This window comes from Kogia breviceps, chromosome 17 (assembly GCF_026419965.1).
Source record: "Kogia breviceps isolate mKogBre1 chromosome 17, mKogBre1 haplotype 1, whole genome shotgun sequence".
In the NCBI taxonomy this organism is placed as follows: Eukaryota; Metazoa; Chordata; class Mammalia; order Artiodactyla; family Physeteridae; genus Kogia; species Kogia breviceps.
Window position 1 is genome coordinate 2512619 of NC_081326.1, and position 22626 is coordinate 2535244.

The window sequence follows — 22626 nt, forward strand, 5'->3', positions numbered from 1 at the left end:
TGTTCATGTTCCCAAATTGGACTGAAATTATTGATTGTCTTTCACGGAAGATCCTAGAATTTTCATCTAACTTGCACAGAAATAAAAGCTCTTCTTATTATTTTTAAATGACTGTCATAAGATAGCTATGTCTGCATATGCATCTGATGGGTGTGTGTACAGCCGGCAGGTAATCTTTCATTTCTCACCCACAGTTATGCTGATATGCGGCGCGAGTGGATGCTGAAACTTCCGAGACAGCCCCACCCGCTGATACCTGATGAAACACTGATTTTCCTATGTGCCTGTGATGCTTCTTTGTGCATTAAATTACTGGGAGTTGGAGAGTATTAGGATGTTAGCTTGGAAGAATGCGTCAGATTCACCCAAGGCATTTGTCAAAAATATCCACTCTAGGAGCCCTCCTTCCCCCTGCTCTACTCCCTCCTTAAATCTATCAAGTCAGAATCTACATGTCACTCAGGGAATGTGTGGCTTGAATAAACACCCTCGGATGATCTGAAGGGTTAATCAGTTTTGAACTACTAACCTTGTCCTTATTTTACAGGCGAGAAAGTGAGACCGCCAGGAATAGGTGGTGCATGCTGTTATAGATTTAGACTGTCGGAAACAGAGCAGGGGTTATCAGTCAAGTGCCAGGACCTCAGTTAAGAGCTTCACCCTCGTCTCCACTGCCCAGGGGCGGCTGAGGCCTCTGCTGCAGCTGCATCATGCTTCAAACTTCTCCCTCTACCCAGCCTTACTGTCCTCTCCCCCAGAGCTGCTGATCACCAGGCCGCTGCCCAGAAAACCTCTTCTGCACAAATCTCCTTCTCAGAATCAGTTTCCCAGCAAACTCAAGCTAAGTCAGAGGCCAGCTTGCACACGCATAAAATTCTGCTCTGCTCAAGCACTGACCAGTGTATTTCTCTATCCTGCAGCCAACGAGGGTGACCCACGTTTTCTTCAGTTTTAAGACAAAACTAGGGGGGGAGGAAACGAAGAGAAGATGGGGAAGCCACTTTGAGGGCGGCCTGATTCTTACATCTCTCTTGCCAGTAATGAGTGGTCACCTTATCCCGCCTTACTCTACTTCTCTGCCCAATCTGAGGGCCAAGAACAGTAATGGCAAATATAGTTTAACAGAAATTCTCATTTTTGCACCGATTATTAATTACAGTAATATTACACATTCTTAGGTAAAGAATTTCTTTATGAGTCTGGTTCATGTCTAGCCATTTTGGGAAAATGACTCAACTATCAGTACAAAAATTAAATTCTTCCACAGATAAGCCATACATATTTGGAGAATTATGTAAGCAAGTAATTTTGTTAGGTAAAGTTTCTAGAAAAATATTTCTGTAAATACTGGAGATTTTCTTATCTATCAAATATCTATCTAATATAAATGAGCACCTTTAGGAAAAAAGGTGAGGCTATGAATACATTATGGAAAAAACTTCATTCTGTCAGCCCATTGTCTGTCAGAGGTGAGCTTCATAAACCATAAGTTTTGGGTTTTTCTTGGGAAGAGCAGTTGCATTTTGCATTTATGCAAATGCATGAAAAACAACCTTAAGGAAAGAAAATTTTACATGTATTTACAATCCAGCTGCTTTAGATGGGATAGCTCATTTAACTTGAAAGATCATGTAGCTGTTAATATAAATATATTTGTGTATACTTACACTGCATTAGAATTTTCAATTTTTCCTTTGCTGTGCAAAAGCTTACAAGTTTCATTAGGTCCCATTTGTTCATTTTTGTTTTTATTTCCATTTCTCTAGGAGGTGGGTCAAAAAAGAATCTTGCTGTGATTTATGCCAAAGAGTGTTCTTCCTATGTTTTCCTCTAAGAGTTTTACAGTGTCCAGTCTTATATTTAGGTCTTTAATCCATTTTGAGTTTTTTTATTTTTTGCGGTACGCAGGCCTCTCGCTGCTGTGGCCTCTCCCGTTGCGGAGCACAGGCTCCGGACGCGCAGGCGCAGCGGCCACGGCTCACGGGCTTAGCTGCTCCGCGGCACGTGGGATCCTCCCGGACCGGGGCACGAACCCGCGTCCCCTGCATCGGCAGGCGGACTCTCAACCGCTGCGCCACCAGGGAAGCCCCAGTAGTGTAGATTCTGATAGTCCTTGGTGGTAGACTGAAATGTTCTCAAAGCATGGATCCCATCTCTTTCTTGTACTTTATGGTTCAGTAAAGCACAATGACGTTCTGGGCACAGAATGGTTGCTCATAAATATCTGTTGACTAAATGGGTTTGGAGAACTTAAACTATCAAAAAAAAGCTAAGTGTCATTAGCACCTGAGAGTTACGTGGTTGTAGAAGTGACTTCCTTTTAGAAATCTTAGAGGGGCCGTGTAACCCCTGTGAGGTGTCCCACTGCCACCGGGAATCCAGAGTGAGATTTTCATGAGCTCAGCGATTTCTCTTAAGCCTCAAACTCCCTCCGTCTCTTTTCTTATGTACAAGGATATATTCTCTTTCTTACAGTCATGAGCATCTCAATTTAGATACGTGCCTTTTTTGGTATACTGATCTTGGCCTAATTAAAATTAGAAGAAAATTGGGCTTCCCTGGTGGCGCGGTGGTTAAGAATCCACCTGCCATCACAGGGTCACGGGTTCGAGCCCTGGGCTGGGAAGATCCCACATGCCGCGGAGCAACTAAGCCGGTGTGCCACAACTACTGAGCCTGCGCTCTAGAGCCCACGAGCCACAACTACTGAGCCCGCGTGCTGCAACTACTGAAGCCCACATGCCTAGGGTCCGTGCTCCACAACAAGAGAAGCCACCGCAATGAGAAGCCCATGCACCGCAACGAAGAGTAGCCCCCGCTCGCCACAACTAGAGAAAACCCGCGTGCAGCAATGAAGACCCAACACAGCCAAAAATAAAATAAATAAATTTTAAAAAGAAGAATGATAAAAATAATTCAAAAATAAAATTAGAAGAAAACTAAGTTGGAAAGGCAAATTTAATTTATTTTATTTTATTCTTTTGGCTGTGCTGCTGTTGCTGAAATATCGGCTTCCCTGGGCACCAAGGCCGAACAGAAAAATGGAGACAGGGATTTTGGAGGAAGAGAGAGATGGCTTTATTTTTATGCCAGGCAGAAGGGAAGACACAGCAGGCTAGCGCCTCCAGAGCTGTGCCCCGCTCCTTGGGAATCAGAGAAGATTTTATCTGTGGGGCTTGCACGCCAGGGTCCATGATAAGGGTCAAAGTAATGATCCCAAAGTCTTGCATTCCTCCTCTCCTTTGCGTTATCTCAAAACAGTCAGAGGTGGCGTCAGGCCGCCCGGTAATTGGGGTCGGGCAGTCTGGTAATTGTGTCCTTTGCCTCTGGTTTATCCACCAGTGACCTTGTTTCTGAAATGCAAAAACTATAGGGGGTGATTTGTTACGAGGGGTGTATAGAAAGAATGTAAGTGCCTGGGACATAATAAGGCTAAGGAGTGAGAGGCACCGGATGTAACTCACACAGAGTTAGGGGTGATGGGTGCCGAATGTAACTTACATAGTTTCAGGTTGTGAGGTTAGCTTTGTAAAGCACAAATCTAGTTACTACAAATTAGTGACAAAGTAAAACAAGGAGTGATTAACTTTCAGGTCAGGTTATGTTTCTTCTCCAGCCTGTTCACTGTTCCCTTTATTCTCCTTGTTCTCAGGGGAGGGGAAACTTCATTTTTATTTTTGCTGCAACACCACGCAGCTTGCAGGGTCTTAGTTCCCCAACCAGGGATTGAACCCGGGCCTCAGCAGTGAAAACACCGAGTCCTTACCACTGGGCTGCCAGGGAACAACTGAGAAATTTTTTAAAAGATAAATCTAGGGCTTCCCTGATGGCGCAGTGGTTTAGAGTCCGCCTGCCAATGCAGGGGACGCGGGTTCGTGCCCCGGTCCGGGAAGATCCCGCATGCCGCGGAGCGGCTGGGCCCGTGAGCCGTGGCCGCTGAGCCTGCGCGTCCGGAGCCTGTGCTCCGCAACGGGAGAGGCCACAGCAGTGAGAGGGCCGCGTACCGCAAAAAAAGAGGGAAATGGATAAACAAATATAGTCGTTGCATTTGGTGTGAATGTGCTAGATTTACTCTTATCAACACGTATGAATCTTAAAAACATAACATTATGTGAATAAAACTTAGTAATGCAAGGATGCACAGTCTGACACCAATTATTTAGAAAAATGTAAGGTGTATACAATATGAATATATATAAATATGGTACAAAGGTTTAAAAACATACATAAAAAAGATGCAAACTAACTTTAGGATAGTGGTAAACTATAGGCAGGGAGAGGGAAGAGATATAGCATTGGGATTTGATTATTTAGATACTATTTATATCTTAAAAATGGAAGTCAAATATGGTAAAATGTTAAGTCTGGGTGTGTATAATTTAATATATATTTCTATATATCTGAAAAATATACTACTAATAAAATAAATGTTTGGGCTCATGCCCACACACTAAATCATCCAACATCATTATACCTTTCTCTCCTGCAAAACTTCCTAGTTAATATTTCCTTCATTCCAAGCTTCAGTAAGTGCTTATTCCAGTTAGAAGTTAATAGATTCTTCCTTTTAATATGCACACTTAAATCCAAAACCCCTTTTGTGTTTCTGTTCTCTGTCCCAAAGGAGTAGTGGGTCTAGGTAAGAGTGATGAATTTGAAGCATCTGCTCACTAGAATAGACAAGCCCTGGGAGAATTCAAAAAGATAAGTTTAGGAGCTTCCCTGGCGGCGCAGCGGTTGAGAATCCGCCTGCCGATGCAGGGGACGCGGGTTCGAGCCCTGGTCCGGGAAGATGCAACATGCCGCGGAGCAACGAAGCCTGTGCACCACAACTACTGAGCCTGAGCTCTAGAGCCCGCGAGCCACAACTACTGAGCACACGTGCCACAACTACTGAGCCCACATGCCTAAAGCCTGGGCTCCACAACAAAGAGAAGCCACTGTAATGAGAAGCCCATGCACCACCACGGAGAATAGCCCCCGCTCACCGCAACTAGAGAAACCCCGCGCGCAGCAGTGAAGACCCAACGCAGCCAAAAAAATAATTTTAAAAAATAAAAAATAAACTTAAAAACTGACCTGGTTGTTACAGGAATTCCAGTGTCTCCTTTCTCTGTCCTCTCCTTGCAAATAACAATCTACCAAGGTAAAACAAAAAAAGGTAAAATGTAATCTTTTTCGATTCTAATCAGAAACAGTCAAAAGTTATATATAAAATCAATGTATAAATGCTATTAGGTTAGGGCTTCCCTAATGGTGGAGTGGTTAAGAGTCCACCTGCCAATGCAGGGGACACAGGTTCGAGCCCTGGTCCGGGAAGATCCCACATGTCGCAGAGCAGCTAAGCCCGCGTGCCACAACTACTGAGCCTGCACTCTAGGGCCCGCGAGCCACAGCTACTGAGACCACGTGCTACAACTACTGAAGCCCACGTGCCTAGAGCCCGTGCTCTGCAACAAGAGAAGCCACCGCAATGAGAAGCCCGCGCACCGCAACGAAGAGTAGCCCCCGCTCGCCGCAACTAGAGAAAGCCCGTGCGCAGCAACGAAGACCCAATGCAGCCAAAAATAAATAAATAAATAAATTTATAAAAAAAGATAAGTTTAATAGTTGGGGGCATAGAGAAGTAGGTTTAGAAGAGAAAGAATATTTCAGGGAAGAGGTAATTTTGTTATTATTTTTGTTGGTGTTGTTAAGCAAAATTATTTGGGTGAATTGATGACTCATCTTGATGCAATAGATCAGAGCAAAACAAGACCTAAATATCCCTGATTTTCAGTGCTTGAATTTTGACCATTAGACTGTAATTCTTCTAAGTATGGAACGTTTTAGATATTTCTTAATGACTAAATGTTTAAAAGCAGTGAATTCATTGCTTTTCAGAATGAATTAGAGTTAAGTCATTATCTAAAAATGTTTTTTTCCATAAAGGTGGAAATTTACAGCTTACTTTAAGAATTTATTGAAAAAGCTCTTTTTGAACAATGTCAGAGAAAAAAAATTTATTCTGTGTCCTCCTTTTACTGTATGTAGCATTTAATAAATTAGTATTTGAACATTTCAATGCAAGATATATAATATGTTCACATGCATTATTCAGATCTTCTTTGCAATTTATCAGTTTGTAAAATTGATATTTATCCAGCATTTAAACCTATTTTAGTTTGAAAGATCATCTTTCTGGAGTTGGCTGTCATCCCAACCACCGTTGCTGTGAGGCTTTCTCTCAGATGGGTTAATAAATACAAGGGGAGGAAAAAACTTTAAGACAGTGTCATTTCAGTGTCAGGACATGCTGGCTGGCATAGCAGAAAACATTAGAACAAATATGAAAGCAGTAAAATATATTTAGATGATTAGATATATATCCCCATATCCACCCCCTCTTGCGTCTCCCTCCCACCCTCCCTATCCCACCCCTCTAGGTGGTCATAGAGCACGGAGCTGATCTCCCTGTTAAGATGTTATCAGCTCAGACTCAAAGTTCGAATCAATTTAAACTGAAAGATAGTAGCTCAGCTCAGCCAGATAATGTTGAAGAAAAGATAATAAGGGCTGTGTTCTCCACCTGCTCTGCTGTCCCAACTGCCTGTACTGTACAAACACGTCCATGTCTTTGCACGCATGGAATTTTATTCATTTTCCTTTGCTTACATTTTCAAGGTTCCTTCTGGAAAATGCTACTCTCATGGGAACAGAGGGTCTAGAGAAGCTTCATAACCCAGGGAGTAGACAGGGCTGAGCTGGAGTGAGCTCCCAAGAGGGCAAGGTTGTTTTTCTCTCTCAGGCTCCTCTCTAAGCCAGAAAGAAAGAACTGCCGACAGACACGTGATCTGGGCTGCCTTGTGCACGTCCCAAGTGATAACAAAACCAGTCTTATTGAGTTAATGTGAGTTGGCTTTTTAAATATCTTTTACCAACATATACTATTGTAAATAAATACCTGGTTGTGTCAGATTTTAAACTTTTGTGGATAAGTGAAAATTTACTATGTGCGAAGATATTTTCTTAGTCCCATACTGTAGATTTCATACACATTTAGCAGATGGAAAGGAGAAAAGTTTCAAACTGTTGGGTTTTTGTGGTTTTTTTTTTTTTTTTTTTTTGGCTGCATTGGGTCTTCGTTACTGCGCGCGGGCTTTCTCTAGTTGCAGCGAGCGGGGGCTACTCTTCATTGCGGTGCGCGGGCTTCTCATTCTGGTGGCTTCTCTTATTGCAGAGCACGGGCTCTAGGCGCACGGGCTTCAGTAGTTGTTGCACACGGGCCCGGTAATTGTGGCTCGCGGGCCCTAGGGCGCAGGCTCAGTAGTTGTGGCGCACGGGCTTAGTTGCTCTGCGGCATGTGGGATCTTCCCGAACCAGGATCGAACCCGTGTCGCCTGCATTGACAGGCGGATTCTTAACCACTGCACCACCAAGGAAACCCGATGGGTTGTATTTGACAAAAGGTTTTTAAAAGCTTTAAATGTTACTTTAAATCCAGTTCTTTATCACCCTTTTCCATTTTCATAATCTCACTGCATTCCTGATGAGTGGGATATGCTTTTCTACATTTGCCTGGGATGGAAAACTCAGCTTCCAAGCTCGTGGGAACGCTGCGCTCTGGCAAGTGCAAGGTCAAGATGTTAAGAGGGCTTTGCTCTCAGTCTTTTTCCCTCCAATTAACCTGCTGTTCAAGGAAAAATCCCAAAGACTGTAGACAGCTTCTCCTTCTTTCCTTTCAAATCGACTGCACGATTGCTTGCAAATAACATTTGTTTTGCAAACTGGCTGCAGAATCTTTATGTGCAAATCATTATAAGCCAAACCTGGATCTCTCGGGGTTGATTTTCGACTCTTATTTTTACATCGTGTTCTGAAATTTGATGAACTGGAAGCAGCACAAGAAAACAGTTTAAAAAGCTCTTGCTGGGGGGAGGTTTCATGACTTATGGTTACAGAAGGGATCTCTCTGGAGAGGTGGTTTTGTCAAAGATAAACAAAGTGGACGTTCGTTAAGGTGATGAGGATACTCTATTGTCACTACCGGCATTTGGGAGAGTGGAGCCCCATTCCGGTTTGTGCTGAGTGACTGGATGTTTTAAAGGGAGGGTGAGGGAGTGAGAGGGGCTAGCAGGGCCTCGGCAGAGTCAGGGAAGGGAAAAGGCACAGTCTTGGTCAGTGTAAATGCAACCAGGCAGCTGTGTCTGCTGGCTGACAGCTAAGAAAGTTAGCATTTTATTCTCCCACAGAGACTGGAAGACCGAGGCCCTATGCTTCCTGATTCTTTCAAAGAGTGGCTTTCAGGTCCTTGAGAAAGGCACTCCTGAGCTCTGCGACATACATGCACATCTCAAGGGCACAGAGGAAGGATTCACAATGGTAAACCCTTTTCAGCAAAAGCTCTAAGGAAGGGAGGTCAAGCGCCCATCCCTTGGTGTTAACTAGAACAAAAAATAAATTCTTTAGACAGCCCTGAGCAACTCCAGACAGGAACTCAGAATGGGCTGGGTCTCCCCGGAAGCACGACCTTAAGCTGCGGGAGGCCAGTTTAAAGTCCGGTCCGGTCTGCAGCCTACGGTCTGAAGGAGCAGTCACTGCCGAGAAAGTTCTGGGGTTCCGGGTTCACGCGAGAGACCCGATGCTTTGGTTTAGACTCGTTTTTTAAAAAGCTTTCTACAGTATTGTAAATCTCAGCTCCTTATTTTTTTTAATTTTTTATTTATTTATTTTTTTAACATCTTTATTTGAGTCTGTTTTACAATAGTGTGTTAGTTTCTCCTTTACAACACAGTGTATCAGTTTCAGCTCCTTATTTTTGAATGGCACGAATGCCCTTGAGTTAACCTTAATATTGTCAACAATATCAAAATAAGCACAATTTGCGTCTGTTTATTTGAATACGTCACGTATTACTTCTGAGAAAAGCATTTGATTAGAACCCATGAACTCAGAGGAAAAGCAGAGGGAAAGAGTACGTTTTGTCCAAGTTTTGCACCCACTTCAGTTACATTTGCTTTCTGTGACTAGCGATCAAAGTGTGGACTTAATAGGTAAGGGTTCATCTTTTTTCATAATTTCAATTTCTTAAAATCTGCAGCTCACACACTACTGTTTCATTATACTCTTTTAAACCACCCTTTAAAATTATTCTTCTGTCTTATGATTTATGTTCACCCAGAATAGATTTTTAAACACTCCTTGATTAGTTCTGTAGAAAAATCAGTCGTTTCTGAAGCCAACTCAGCCCTTAACCCAATACCTCAACATTATTTATTACTCAATTAAAGGGCTCCGAAACAAATGTCAATGGCTCCAGAATTTTAAAATATGTTGATGATAATGGCTCCCCACGAGACGAGCTGTCAAAGAAATGACTGCCGCCTAAAATAAATGTTTCCCCACGAGGGCTTCAAATCGCTAGGCGGAGGCAGTGCATTTCAGACTCTGACTATTCCGAAGTGCGATGTTTTGGAAAAGCAAGCTTCCTTTTCAGGCAGCCAGAAGCTCCACAAAATTTTCAGAAGAGCCATGTTTTAGGGCACTGCTAGTAACCTGTAAAAGCCCATCTGCAATCACGGAGGGCAACAAATGACATTTATCTTGTCAACCAGCAAGATGCCTCCTCTTCTCACGCATGTGTGAGCGTGACTGTGGGTGTGCGTGTGTGTGCTGTGGAGGAGAGAGACAGAGGCAGAGTGAAGAAGAAGGCAGGGAAGGGGGAAGAGAAGCGGCGGAGACAAGGCGGGAAGATGCCAAGTCCGCCCCCTTCCGGAATGTCCTTCACTGGCCCCTGCGGATCCACTTTCCATCCCCCTGGACATTGTTCTAGAACGCAGGCGTTAACCTGAACTGCTCTGACTGGCTGTCAGCTGAGTCAGCCAGTGCCCAGCACTGATGGACCGGAGGTGCTGGAAGAGACATAGCAGAGCCTCTATGGCCTGGCTCCCTCCCTGCTTGGATGCGGATGGGCTGCAGCACCCACCGAGTGGTCCTCTCCTACTGCTTCACAGCTCCTCCCTCCAGGAAAGTTTCCCAGGACCGACTCATGGAAAAGAACATGCCTATCTCCGGCTGAATCTGCCCCATATACTGGCCCCAGCCAGAAGGGCATCTCCATCTTTCTACGGCACCTGAAACGTGGCTCTGATAGGAAGCCGTGACAGGGGGCAGAGCTTCGGGCAGGACGTCTGCTTGGCCAGTCTAGCGTGGAAGACATGGTGTGTGGTACGGACCTACGCGATTTATGGACGGCGGCTGATGAGGTGCCCAGTTAAGAAAGGGATCTGAGAAGAGCAAGGACACTGGGGCAATGTTGGTGCCACGGCAGGGTCACGGAACACCACCAAGACAGCGCTGCACCCAGGAAGCTGACCACGTCTCTTCTGAGCTGTTCTGTCATTTTGTGCTTCTGTCTTGAAACAGCACATATGGGGGGTTTGCACCCCCCTCCCAAGCTTAACCGTGTCAAACATCCCCTTCCCCCTCCCAAACCAAAACCTACGAATTAGGACTTTTTAACAACAGCCCCTGGCCGGTGGGAGGAAAAAAACAAACAACCTGGAAATGTAGGGTTGTTTCTATGGAAAACACCAATAATAAAAAAACAATGGCCCTACATGGGAGTAATAGATGATTATGGGTATTGTTGGTTTTGGTATAAGGATAAGTTAATCATACAGAGTCGACTGCCAACATTGGAATTGTTGACTCGTCCATTCAAAGCTTCTTGCCCAGAAAAACACAGTGATAGATTAAATTGTGAAAAATATCGTAGATGATTTAGGGGATACATTATTAAAAACCTGTCCATGCGGACCTCTGGGACCCATAGGAAAGTTTGGGAAACTTCCTCCTCCATAGTTTCTTTTAATGGCTTGTTACATATTAGCTTGGCTTTGTTATCAGTACGGACTGAACCTACTCTAAGAAAAAACAATGATGTTTTGAGAACCTTTAGGATTACTTTAAAAGTACATCTAGAAATATTAGGTACAATCTATTGTGAATATCTTCCGAGGTTTTAGCTAAGCACCTGATGATGTAATCACTTAGGGTATATAAACCTGACTGTGAGAAAATAAAGTAGAGAGAGACCATGCTTGTACACACACACAGTGTTGTTGATTTATTTAACCTCCCCTCGCCGACGCTGTCCACCCCGCGGGTGTTCCTGGACCTGCAGGAGCTGGACTCCCGCAGGGGAAGGTGTGCGGCTAGTCCTGTGGGGATGTGCACGGCACGTGAGGACAGCTGAGTACTGCCACCAGCAGAGGCGCCCCGCGGGTGAAATGAGCACCCTGCGGGTGTCAGGCAGCCCTTTTTGCCACCTTCACGGTTGCTTCCCGGACGCCTGCACAAAGAAGTCTCTATGGCGGGGATGGAGTCCATGCATCCGACAGCTCAGCAACGGCTGGTGAGGCTGCCCCTTGCCAGTGTCAGCCCAAGTGCCATCGCTATCGGTGCCACAGCCTGTGAACACGGAGGAAACCCTGAGCGTTCAGTGTGACTCCGTCACTCTGAGGAATGGCCTGCCCGCCTGATTCGGGTGGGCTCCCCGCGTCCCCCAGATCTGCGTTACCTTCTTTGTCTAGAGCGCTATCAGTGAACCTACAGAGGGCCGCTGTTCTCAACATATCTCAATCAAAATTGCCTCCGATCACGTCGTCGCCTTCTGTTTTATTTTTTGGAAAGGGGGTCATGCCCACAGAGTTAACATATCTTATCCATCGCCCAGAAGTAGCTGGCTTGATGGGGTGGGAAAACTGCCAGTAGAGGGTTCAGTTATTTCACCATCGGGCACATATGACACCGGTGAGTTTGGGACACTGTTTATAGGGTGAACTGTGTGCCTTAAATCAGAGGCGAATCCGTGGTTTCCTGCCTCCTACACCTAGAGTACCCTGGTCAGAGAACCGAGGCAGAGACGAAATGACAGTGGCCTCTATCGCCCTTTTACCCAGTAGCCTATATAAGAAAATTGTGCTTTCTTTCCCCACTGGTTTCCATTAAGTAGGTTTGAAGGTTCAAATACCCAAGAAGGAGCGCTTCCACCGGGAAGTGCAACCCCGGTTCGGCTAAGCTGGGAGCTGAGGCTGCTTCTTAGCTCTTGGGAGTTCTTCCTGCTGTGCGACCTGCACGGGAAAGTGCATTTGCCGCAGCAAAACAATGAAAGGCTGGCCCAGCAAGGGATCCAGAGGGCTCTCAGGGGCGCCTCTTGGGCAGTCCCTTGTCAGAGAATTATATGCAATAACAACTGTGGTGACGCTGTAAAAACAGAACCGCTGTGGCCTCAGACCCACGTGCGTAAAGGTTTGGGTCACCTCAGTCACTAAAGAGCTCTTCGGCCGAGGTGCCGGCAGAGAGTAGCGGGAAGATACAATGAGCTGTGGAAAATGGCAGTCATGCTGGCGAGTTCGGATCTCGTGACCAACTACAAAACCGGGGACCAGAGCAGTAAAATCTTATGTCAGTGGGCTATTTTCTCCCTTCTCCCCCCCCCCACCCTTCTATAGTGAACGTCATTAGTGGCTGTGGACGTCTCAGGTTTCAGAAGGGAGTACGACTGAGTTGATGTCACCCCATGGCAGGACTTCAGATGATATGGACCCCCGCGCTGGGGACACAATTTTTTTTATCCATATGAAGCGCTCTGGACACGCCTAGAGCCCGTGCTCCGTAACAAGAGAAGCCACCGCAATGAGAAGCCCGCGCACCGCAACGAAGAGTAGCCCCCGCTCGCCGCAACTAGAGAAAGCCCGCGCGTAGCAACAAAGACCCAAAGCAGCCAAAAATAAATAAATTAATTAATTAATAAAAAAAAAAAAAGAAGGAGGATGGGGTAGCATTGAGAAGCTGGCGATGTGAAGTGGGTTGTGTTTTAGTAGAGATGAGATTGATTTGAGTTGGGTATACATTTATTCATTTAGTTCTTTGTTAAGATAGATGCTCGCAGAGTACATTTTCAGTGCTTGGCACGTGCTCGGAGTTGGGGTTCTAGCTGGGTTTTGATAGAGTTCCTGCTCTTGTCCACTTTACAGTCTAATGGGACTGGGTTGGGCCACAAGAGCAAATGCAACTTTCACTGGAAGGTGACGTGTTATGACAGGGTTACTGCAAAGGGTAGGGGGCACAAGACCCGGGAAATTCAACAAATTAGAAGCAATAGATGCTGGCGGCATTTGAGGAGGGCAATCTCAGAGAAGAACTGTGAGAGAGATAGTATGTGACAGGATTCACTTTTCTTGAGTCATTTTCCCTTCTTTCCTTGGGTTTCCCCATAGAGATACTTAGATTCGGGTGCTTGGATCGCTCCCAAAGGAAAGCACTCTTAAAAACTAATAAGTTCTTGGTGTCTCTACGTTCTTCAGTTCTCCTGTTTGCTTCCTGTACTTCAACCAAAACAACGTATTGCTGCAGACAGAACAGTCATTAAAGAGACTGGCATGAATGCAAAACAGTGCCTCTCTTTTGACTAATTTTTTGTTTGTTTTGGAAAAAGAGTTTTTTTCTTTAAAAAATATATCATTTATGTTATTGTGTAATGAATTTATTGTTATTTTAAAACAAATTAACAAATATTTTTAAGAGTCTCACTTTCTTTCTCTCATATGGTAAATATCAAGAGATATAATTCACATGAATAAAAAGCTCTTTGGAGTTCTTGATGGTTTTTAATAATGTAAAGGGGTCTTGAGATCAAAATGGTTTGAGAACCACTGTTGTTACCAGAACAGCAGGGTTTGAGTCCTTTTACCACCTACTGGGAACATAGCCTTGGGCCAACTGTTTAACGTCTCAGAATCTCGATTTGCTCATCTGTAACCTGGGCATTTAAGATAGCTAGCTCTTTACGGTGTCATTGTGAGAATTCAGGAAAATGTCATTGTAAATTACCTAGAGAATACTTCATAAATACTATCTGCAGGAAAAATCCAGATCTGGGTAGCATGAACTTTCTGGCCACAAGTTCACTCTGTGATGAGATAAGCATCATTCACCATACTCTTCCATGCCCTGAATGGGCAAATCGTTAAGACAATCCCATTCTTTTTGCTCTATATTCCTGCCCATTTAGCACTTTCAGATAATAAATTCAGTTTCCCAACTCTTCAAGGAAAGGAAGTGTCTTAGATAGCGGATAAGAGCCTCTGTATCTAACAGCTGTAAGCTAGTAACATTCATTCTTATTTATGCATCAATCTTTCATGAATTTGGGTGCCTCATAGTAATAATAAAACCCACACCTGAGCACATAGTCTCTGTGCTAAGGCCATGGAAGTAAGTCCCGAAAGCATTTTCGAACTGATCAAATTAAGTTTAGGACCTGAGAGGTTAGTCAAATATGTAGTGACCTCTCCCCAACACTCACCAGGTACACCACCATATGAAAAAGGCCCCTTCCCTCCAGGGTATTTCTACATATTTCTTGTCGCCCTTTATGTAACCCTGGATAAATACAGCACCTTACCATTAGAGGCAAGATATTGCTCTTAATGTTTCAGAAAGTTCTTTTTATTCAGTTAACAGTTTTCTCTTGTGAAATCAAATTATGCTGATAAATTAGAAATTGTTTTCTTAAAACATCTTAAAATATTTCTCATTATATTTTTTCTAAAAGGTAAGCATTGCCTTAAACTGATATGGAAATAATTATTAGTTTTATTGGCCATAAACATTTGAGTCTTAATGTATTTGTAAAATTCAATAAACAATTTTATAATGAATTCAAATTATTTTCAATCAGAAGGGTGTATTGTAACAAAAATAATTTGGTTAATAAGTTATGTAGATGAAATCCAAATGAACATACCATGTTCCCATCAGTTGAGTTCCTAACTCGACATAATAATACCTGAAAAATAAATGGCTAAAAAATGGGTAAATGCACAGCTGGAATGCATCTAGAAAGAGCAAACTGGTAGAGTGCCTTGTCCGGACACTCGGCCTAAGTGCTTCTTTATTGAACTACAGCCTTCTTATAGGTAAGGGTTGTCATGACATTAATATGTTGTTTGCCAAACTCAACAGAAATTTGTTTTTCTTTTTCTTTATTTTTGTCCGCGTCACTTGCAAGATCTTAGTTCCTCGACCAGGGACCAGGGGTTGAACCCCGGCCCTCGGCAATGAAAGCGTAGCGTCCTAACCACTGGACCACCAGGGAATTCCCTCTGGAGAACCCTGACTAATGCAGTAGCTTTTTGTGTTACATCACATGGAAGTTTTAGGAGTTATCTCTGAATTTGATAGAACTGAGTAATTTTCCAAAACGACCAAAACTTCTTCCATGTGAGGATACCAATGCTCTCACATTAAGAATGAACGGCTTAGATGCAGAGAACAAACGTATGGACACCAAGGCGGGGAAAGGTGTGTGTGTGATGAATTGGGAGATTGGGACTGACATATACACACTAAGATGTATAAAATAGATAACTAATAAGAACAGGCTGTATAAAAAATAAAATTCTAAAGTTAAAAAAAAAAAGAATCAACTGTTTATGCACAAGGGGATAGGAAACGAGAAACTTGACGTGAACGTGAGGAGGGGTATACGTTCTTTCCTGCTGACTGAAGTTCTCTGGACCCTAAAGGTCCTAGAATGCCAGATGAAATGAAGGAGTCATCCTGTGTGGAAGTTTACTTTTAGGTAAGGCACAGTAGTTCAAAAACTTGTTGCTTAATTCTATGCTGTGATTTTCTGAAGACTCATATTCGTTTTTTTTTTAACATCTTTATTGGAGTATAATTGCTTTACAATGGTGTGTTAGTTTCTGCTGTATAACAAAGTGAATCAGCTGTACGTATACATATATCCCCATATCCCCTCCCTCTTGCGTGGAGACTCATTTTCTTGGGTAATGTAGGGAATCTCTAATACATAACACACCAAGTGGAAGACAATTTTTCAAATGATGTTCATCTGAATTTGCAAATGTTTTCAGAACCATGGAACCAAGGGATGGTGCTTTCACTTAAGGATTATAGCTCTCCCCTACATCCTGCAAGCTCTACTGAGCTATAATTGACATATAACATTGTGTAAGTTTAAGGTATACAACATAATACATGATACATGTGTGTATTGCTAAATGATTACCACATAAGGTTAATTAACACATACAGCCCCTCGTGTAATTATAATTGTGGGTGTGGGGAGGTGAGGACATTAAAGATTTGCTCTCTTAGTAACTTTCAAGTATACAGTGCAGTATTATTAACTCTAGTCACCATGCTGTGCATTAGATCTTCAGAATTTTCTCATCTTATAACTGGAGGTTTGTACCCTTTGATCAACATCTCCCCATTTCCCCCACCCCCCCCAGTCCCCTAGCAACCACCATTCTACTCTCTATTTCTATAAGGATTACATCTTTAACTTGGATAAACACAGATGAGAAAAGAAGCTAACACCTAAAGATTTTTGGAACAACCAGAACTCGTATTCTTTAATCAAGTATTCTGAAAAATCTTAGAATAAAGTCATAAAGGAAGGCTGAGGAAAAACAAAAATATTTGCTTTCATTTTGCTAAAGATTTTAACAGAATGCAGTTTGAGGAGATGCAAGAATGTTGCCAAGATTTCAGCTGAAGTGGCAAAGGAAACATTTTAGATGAACATGAGGTTCTCTGTTTGGATTCCGTGGATGGAGGAGCCAAAGGCTGCAGAAACGTAACTGCAGAGGTGTCAGCTGAAATTCCACAACCCCAGACAGCTCCGGCTTGAATATAGGAGGCATCCAGGAGCATTAAGGGGCCTTATTTTAAGAGCAAGATTTCAACTCTTGCGCTTCCCTGGTGGCGCAGTGGTTGAGAGTCCACCTGCCGATGCAGGGGACACAGGTTTGTGCCCCGGTCCGGGAGGATTCCACGTGCTGCGGAGCGGCTGGGCCCGTGAGCCATGGCCGCTGGGCCTGCATGTCCGGAGCCTGTGCTCCGCAACGGGAGAGGCCGCAGCAGTAAGAGGCCCGCGTACCGCAAAAAAAAAAAAAAAAAAAAAAAGATTTCAACTCTTAGTTTGCTTTCCAGGACTGCTTTAATTACATCTCATGTTATACAGGAATTTACCCTATGCAAAGAGGTAACTTTATAGACTTTTCTGTAAATATTTTATTAAAGAAAAGGGTTCCAGGGGCTTCCCTGGTGGTGCAGTGGTTGAGAGTCCACCTGCTGATGCAGGGGACACGGGTTTGTGCCCCGGTCCAGGAGGATCCCACATGTCGTGGAGCAGCTGGGCCCGTGGGCCATGGCCGCTGAGCCAGCTATACATAGAGAATCCTAAAAATGCCACCAGAAAACTACTAGAGCTAATCAATGAATTTGGTAAAGTTGCAGGATACAAAATTAAAGCACAGAAATCTCTTGCATTCCTATACACTAATGATGAAAAATCTGAAAGAGAAATTAAGGAAACACTCCCTTTTACCATTGCAACAAAAGGAATAAAATACCTAGGAAAAAACCTACCTAGGGAGACAAAAAACCTGTATGTAGAAAACTATAAGACACTGATGAAAGAAATTAAAGATGATACCAACAGATGGAGAGATATACCATGTTCATGGATTGGAAGAATCAATACTGTGAAAATGACTATACTACCCAAAGCAATCTACAGATTCAGTGCAATCCCTATCAAATTACCAATGGCATTTTTTACAGAACTAGAACAAAAAATCTTAAAATTTGTATGGAGACACAAAAGACCCCAAATAGCCAAAGCAATCTTGAGGGAAAAAAACGGAGCTGGAGGAATCAGACTCCCTGACTTCAGACTATTCTACAAAGCTACAGTAATCAAGACAATATGGTACTGGCACAAAAACAGAAACATAGATCAATGGAAGAAGATAGAAAGCCCAGAGATAAACCCACACACCTATGGTCAACTAATCTATGATAAAGGAGGCAAGGATATACAATGGAGAAAAGACAGTCTCTTCAATAAGTGCTGCTGCAAAAACTGGACAGCTACATGTAAAAGAATGAAATTAGAACATTCCCTAACACCATACACAAAAATAAACTCAAAATGGATTAGAGGCCTAAACGTAAGACCGGACACTATAAAACTCTTAGAGGAAAACACAGGAAAAACACTCTTTGACATAAATCACAGCAAGATCTTTTCTGATCCACATCCTACAGTAATGGAAATAAAAACAAAAATAAACAAATGGGACCTAATGAAACTTATCAGCTTTTGCACAGCAAAGGAAACCATAAACAAGACGAAAAGACAACCCTCAGAATGGGAGAAAATATTTGCAAACAAATCAACAGACAAAGGATTAATCTCCAAAATATATAAACAGCTTATGCAGCTCAATAGTAAAGAAACAAACAACCCAATCCAAAAATGGGCAGAAGACCTAAATGGATATTTCTCCAAAGAAGACATAAAAATGGCCAAGAAGCACATGAAAAGCTGCTCAACATCACTAATTATTAGAGAAATGCAAATCAAAATTACAATGAGGTATCACCTCACACCAGTTAGAATGGGCATCCTCAGAAAATCTAAAAACAACAAATGCTGGAGAGGGTGTGGAGAAAAGGGAACCCTCTTTCACTCTTGGTGGGAATGTAAATTGATACAGCCACTATGGAGAACAGTATGGAGGTTCCTTAAAAAACTAAAAATAGAATTACCATATGACCCAGCAATCCCACTACTGGGCATATACCTGAGAAAACCATAATTCAAAAAGACACATGCACCCCAATGTGCATTGCAGCACTATTTACAATAGCCAGGTCATGGAAGCAACCTAAATGCCCATCGACAGATGAATGGATAACGAAGATGTGGTACATATATACAATGGAATATTACTCAGCCATAAAAAGGAACAAAATTGGGTCATTTGTTGAGATGTGGATGGATCTATAGACTGTCATACAGAGTGAAGTAAGTCAGAAAGAGAAAAACAAATATCGTATATTAACGCATGTATGTGGAACTTAGAAAAATGGTACAGATGAATCGGTTTTCAGGGCAGAAGTTGAGATACAGATGTAGAGAACAAACGTATGGACGCCAAGGGGGGAAGCTGTGGGGGGGTGGGGGGGTGGCGAGATGAATTGGGCGATTGGGATTGACATGTATACACTGATGTATATAAAATTGATGACTAATAAGGACCTGCTGTATAAAATAATAAATTAAATGAAATTTAAAAAAAATTTTTTTAAAAAGATACAGGGAAAAAAAAAATGCACTGAGTCCCAGGGCTGCAGCACTGAGGCTCCGGGACTGCCAGGAGGGAGGTCATGACCTTCAGGACCACTCTCAGGGGTGTGCCTTACGGCCAAACCTCCAAGATCCTGTCATGTTTCCAAGCCTCTTGTCTAGTCCTCTGACACTGTAAACCACACAATATTCTCCCTATCAATTTGGAAGTTAGTTAGAATCCATTGCTGGGTCTTCCAACCAAGAATACTGCCTGATACAACCTCCAATCTTTGTTTAATTTAACTGCTTTTCCTTAGACATGTAATTTCTAGATACATTCTTTTTTAAAAAGAAATTTAACATAGGTCATCCAAGTGATTACATAGGTTTCTGTGGGTTATATAGATGTGTCACCATTTTCTAGGATAAAATGTCTTTCACATCCCAAACTGACTTTTCAAGGAACTTTGGCAAAGATTAGTTGTTTTTTAGTTAGGAGTTCCTGAATCATATTAGCAGACAGAATTTTTTAATACAGAGAAAATTAATTGTACAAAAATAATTTTGTTCACAGTCAAGCGTTCTAACTATCAAATATCCTAGCTAAGATTTCTTCCTAAAATGCCTAGTATCCCAGTTAAGGAACTATATATAGGAGCTCAAATTTTCATCAGATTGATGAAATGTCAGCTCCTTCAGAGAATGGTTTTTCAGTAATTCATCTAGTAATTGTTTGCATTTTTTTTAACTATGAGATTTCAAAATAAAAGAGCAAAGGAAATATTTAAATCCTTTTGCCATATTGTTTTGACAAAGCAACATATTTACTTAATAGAAGGTTTTCACCAGCAATTATAGTTTCCATTCAGGCCATTTCTTTTGTTCAAACTGTAATTAGTTTGGATTTGCTGTAGTTTACATCTCATTTTCTACCTTCCTTACAAAGGAAATTGTGATTGGAATTTAGACCTTTCAAAATTGTCCTTGAAACGCTCTGTCTCTTCCTAAGAGACGAAATTCTGTTTAAAACTGATGAGTCGACTAGAAGCCTAACATGAATGCAAAGATGTGAAAGATTATCTCAAGGACACACAGCCAATCAGTATCACTGGGATTAGAATACAGGTCTTCTGCTCCAAGTTCACGTTCTGGTTACAGCAAACACTTGCTTCTTTAGTTGTCACCATTTTAGAATATTTTTCTAGAAGCAAACTCCTGAAACCTACCATTGTAGAGAAACATCCCAGTGCTTTCCTCTACTCTGGTGTAAATGCATTTGGTGATGTTGTGATCTTTCTGTGCCCATGTATTAGGGAACCCATGTTAGTGAATCCTAAGGCTGAGTTTTGCTTTTAATGTTAATGTTAAAATCAATTGAAGGGCTTCCCTGGTGGCGCAGTGGTTAAGAATCCGCCTGCCAATGCAGGGGACACGGGTTCGAGCCCTGGTCTGGGAAGATCCCACATGCCACAGAGCAACTAAGCCCGTGTGCCACAACTGCTGAGCCCATGTGCCGCAACTACTGAAGCCCGTGTGCCTAGAGCCCGTGCTCCGCAACAAGAGAAGCCACCGCAACGAGAAGCCCGCACACCGCAACGAAGAGTAGCCCCCGCTCGCCTCAACTAGAGAAAACCCGCGCGCAGCAATGAAGACCCAACGCAGCCAAATAAAAAAATAATAAAAAAAATAAAATAAAATTACAGAAGGAATAAGTTTCAATCTGCTGATAATTCACAAGAAGTTGAACTTTGGTATTTTCTCCTCCTTTTACCTTGCATCTGGAATGAATCATTAGGTAGCGTGAAAAAGACCACCAGTGCTCACCAAGTAGCGGGGGTTCCTCTACTGGGTTGGGAGGGGAGTTGAAACATGGGAGCTCCCTGGGTCCCTGAGTCACTGCTTGGAGAAGAGCCAGGATCCACTTGGACTGTACCTGACGGCGATGTGAGCAAGAAAAACACCTTTCCTAATGGGGGTCCTGGAGATTTGGGGTTGTCTGTGACTGATCGTCTGTGGCTTTGACGGGTGGACTCAGCAACACGGAGGCTCCGCTTCACCCCTGCAGGGAGGTGGGACCAGGTGGCTGGGTTCTGCCAGTGCATTCGCGGGAGACGGGTGGGCCACCTGGTCTAAAGACGCCGTCCCTGGAGAATGCACGTCACTGAGGGTTTCTCGCTAGGCTTTAGTGCCACAACTGAAGTTGAGTGCAACTCATGGATATTGAACACATTTTCAACAGGGCAAGAGTGTTTCTAAGGGAACATAGAGGAGTCCCGCGTGGGACACTGGCACTGAGAACGCCTGTTAAATCGTGTCACCTCAGAAAAGGAATTTAGCTGTATCCTCACAAGTGTCAAAATCCTAGAACAACAGAGACGTGGTATCTATTTCGTACTCCTTTGAGAGATAATATAACATATGGCATATGGAAAAGGTAGATATTGTTGAGAGTAATAGAACAATTATACTATAACGAAGTCTGATTCATGTTGTGAGCCTGTACCCGAGTGCTATATGATGCCGCTGTTTGGGGCAAAACGAGAATCATAGGCAAAACTAATATTGTAGAAGCTGATAAAACGTACGACAGTGCGGAAGTTGACAGTCAAATGCATTGGTAAATCAGTGAGTCCTCTGAGGGTGTTATCCCTCTGGGGAGGAATTCTCATAAAGATTTAGACATGATTAGTGATAAATTCATCCCGGTTCTTAATCACTCCACAGATGTGTACCATAAAGTCCAGAAAGCTATAGATCAGAGAGGGAAAATAGTTGTAAAGTGATTCTCAAAACTTGAGAAAGTCTGCACTGCTATTACTGGATGGCACAGCTGCCTGTTGAAAGCCACACCAACCCTTCACTGCTTATTTACAATGTTTGGAATCTGTGCACTTTGGTTGTCTACCTGATTATACACTCTTGCAAGGCTAATAACTGCCATCCAACTAGTAGTGATTGTTTTGTCACAGGAAGGCCTTGAGCGCAAGTCAAGGAGGGGAGCTAGGCACGGAGTTCATTCCAGCAGCCCTGCACTTGGCCTGAGATGATTTGCTGAAGAAGAAATTTGTCTTTATTGAACTGACCCCTGGTCAAGGAGTGAAACCTACTGACTAGTGACGCTGTTCTGCAGCCATGGGTCTGAGGCAAGTTTCAGACGGTGTATACTAGATCATCAGCGCTGCTTATGGATGAAAGCGTCTCGATGACACTCTGGAAGCCTCTGCCGCTGGGGCTGGTTGCATAACAAGAATGCACGCACGTGCCCAGCTGTGCATAAGAAGCGCTGCTGAGACTCTGTCTCGCGGTCTCTGGTTCTGAGGTGTCCCGTGCTCACCTCGGTGGTTCCCGACCTGAGAAGATGCGTGTGTCCTGGAGTGACCCTAGAGAGGTCACCCTGGCACTCAGCCCTCCTTGCTGACAGGCAGCCTCTGGCTCGGATGCATGTCCACACTTCAACGCTGTTGCTGTGTTGA

At 43.2% G+C, this 22626-nt stretch overlaps 1 protein-coding gene across 1 annotated transcript in view; it reads right to left on the reverse strand.

Moving 5' to 3' along the window:
• OPRK1 (opioid receptor kappa 1) overlaps nt 1-22626 on the reverse strand; it is a 108264-nt gene that overhangs the window by 41389 nt on the left and 44249 nt on the right. Inside the window, exon 4 of the mRNA XM_067017562.1 lies at nt 5080-5138. Coding sequence (XP_066873663.1) covers nt 5080-5138 — 59 coding nt within the window. The remainder of the gene's footprint in view (nt 1-5079; nt 5139-22626) is intronic.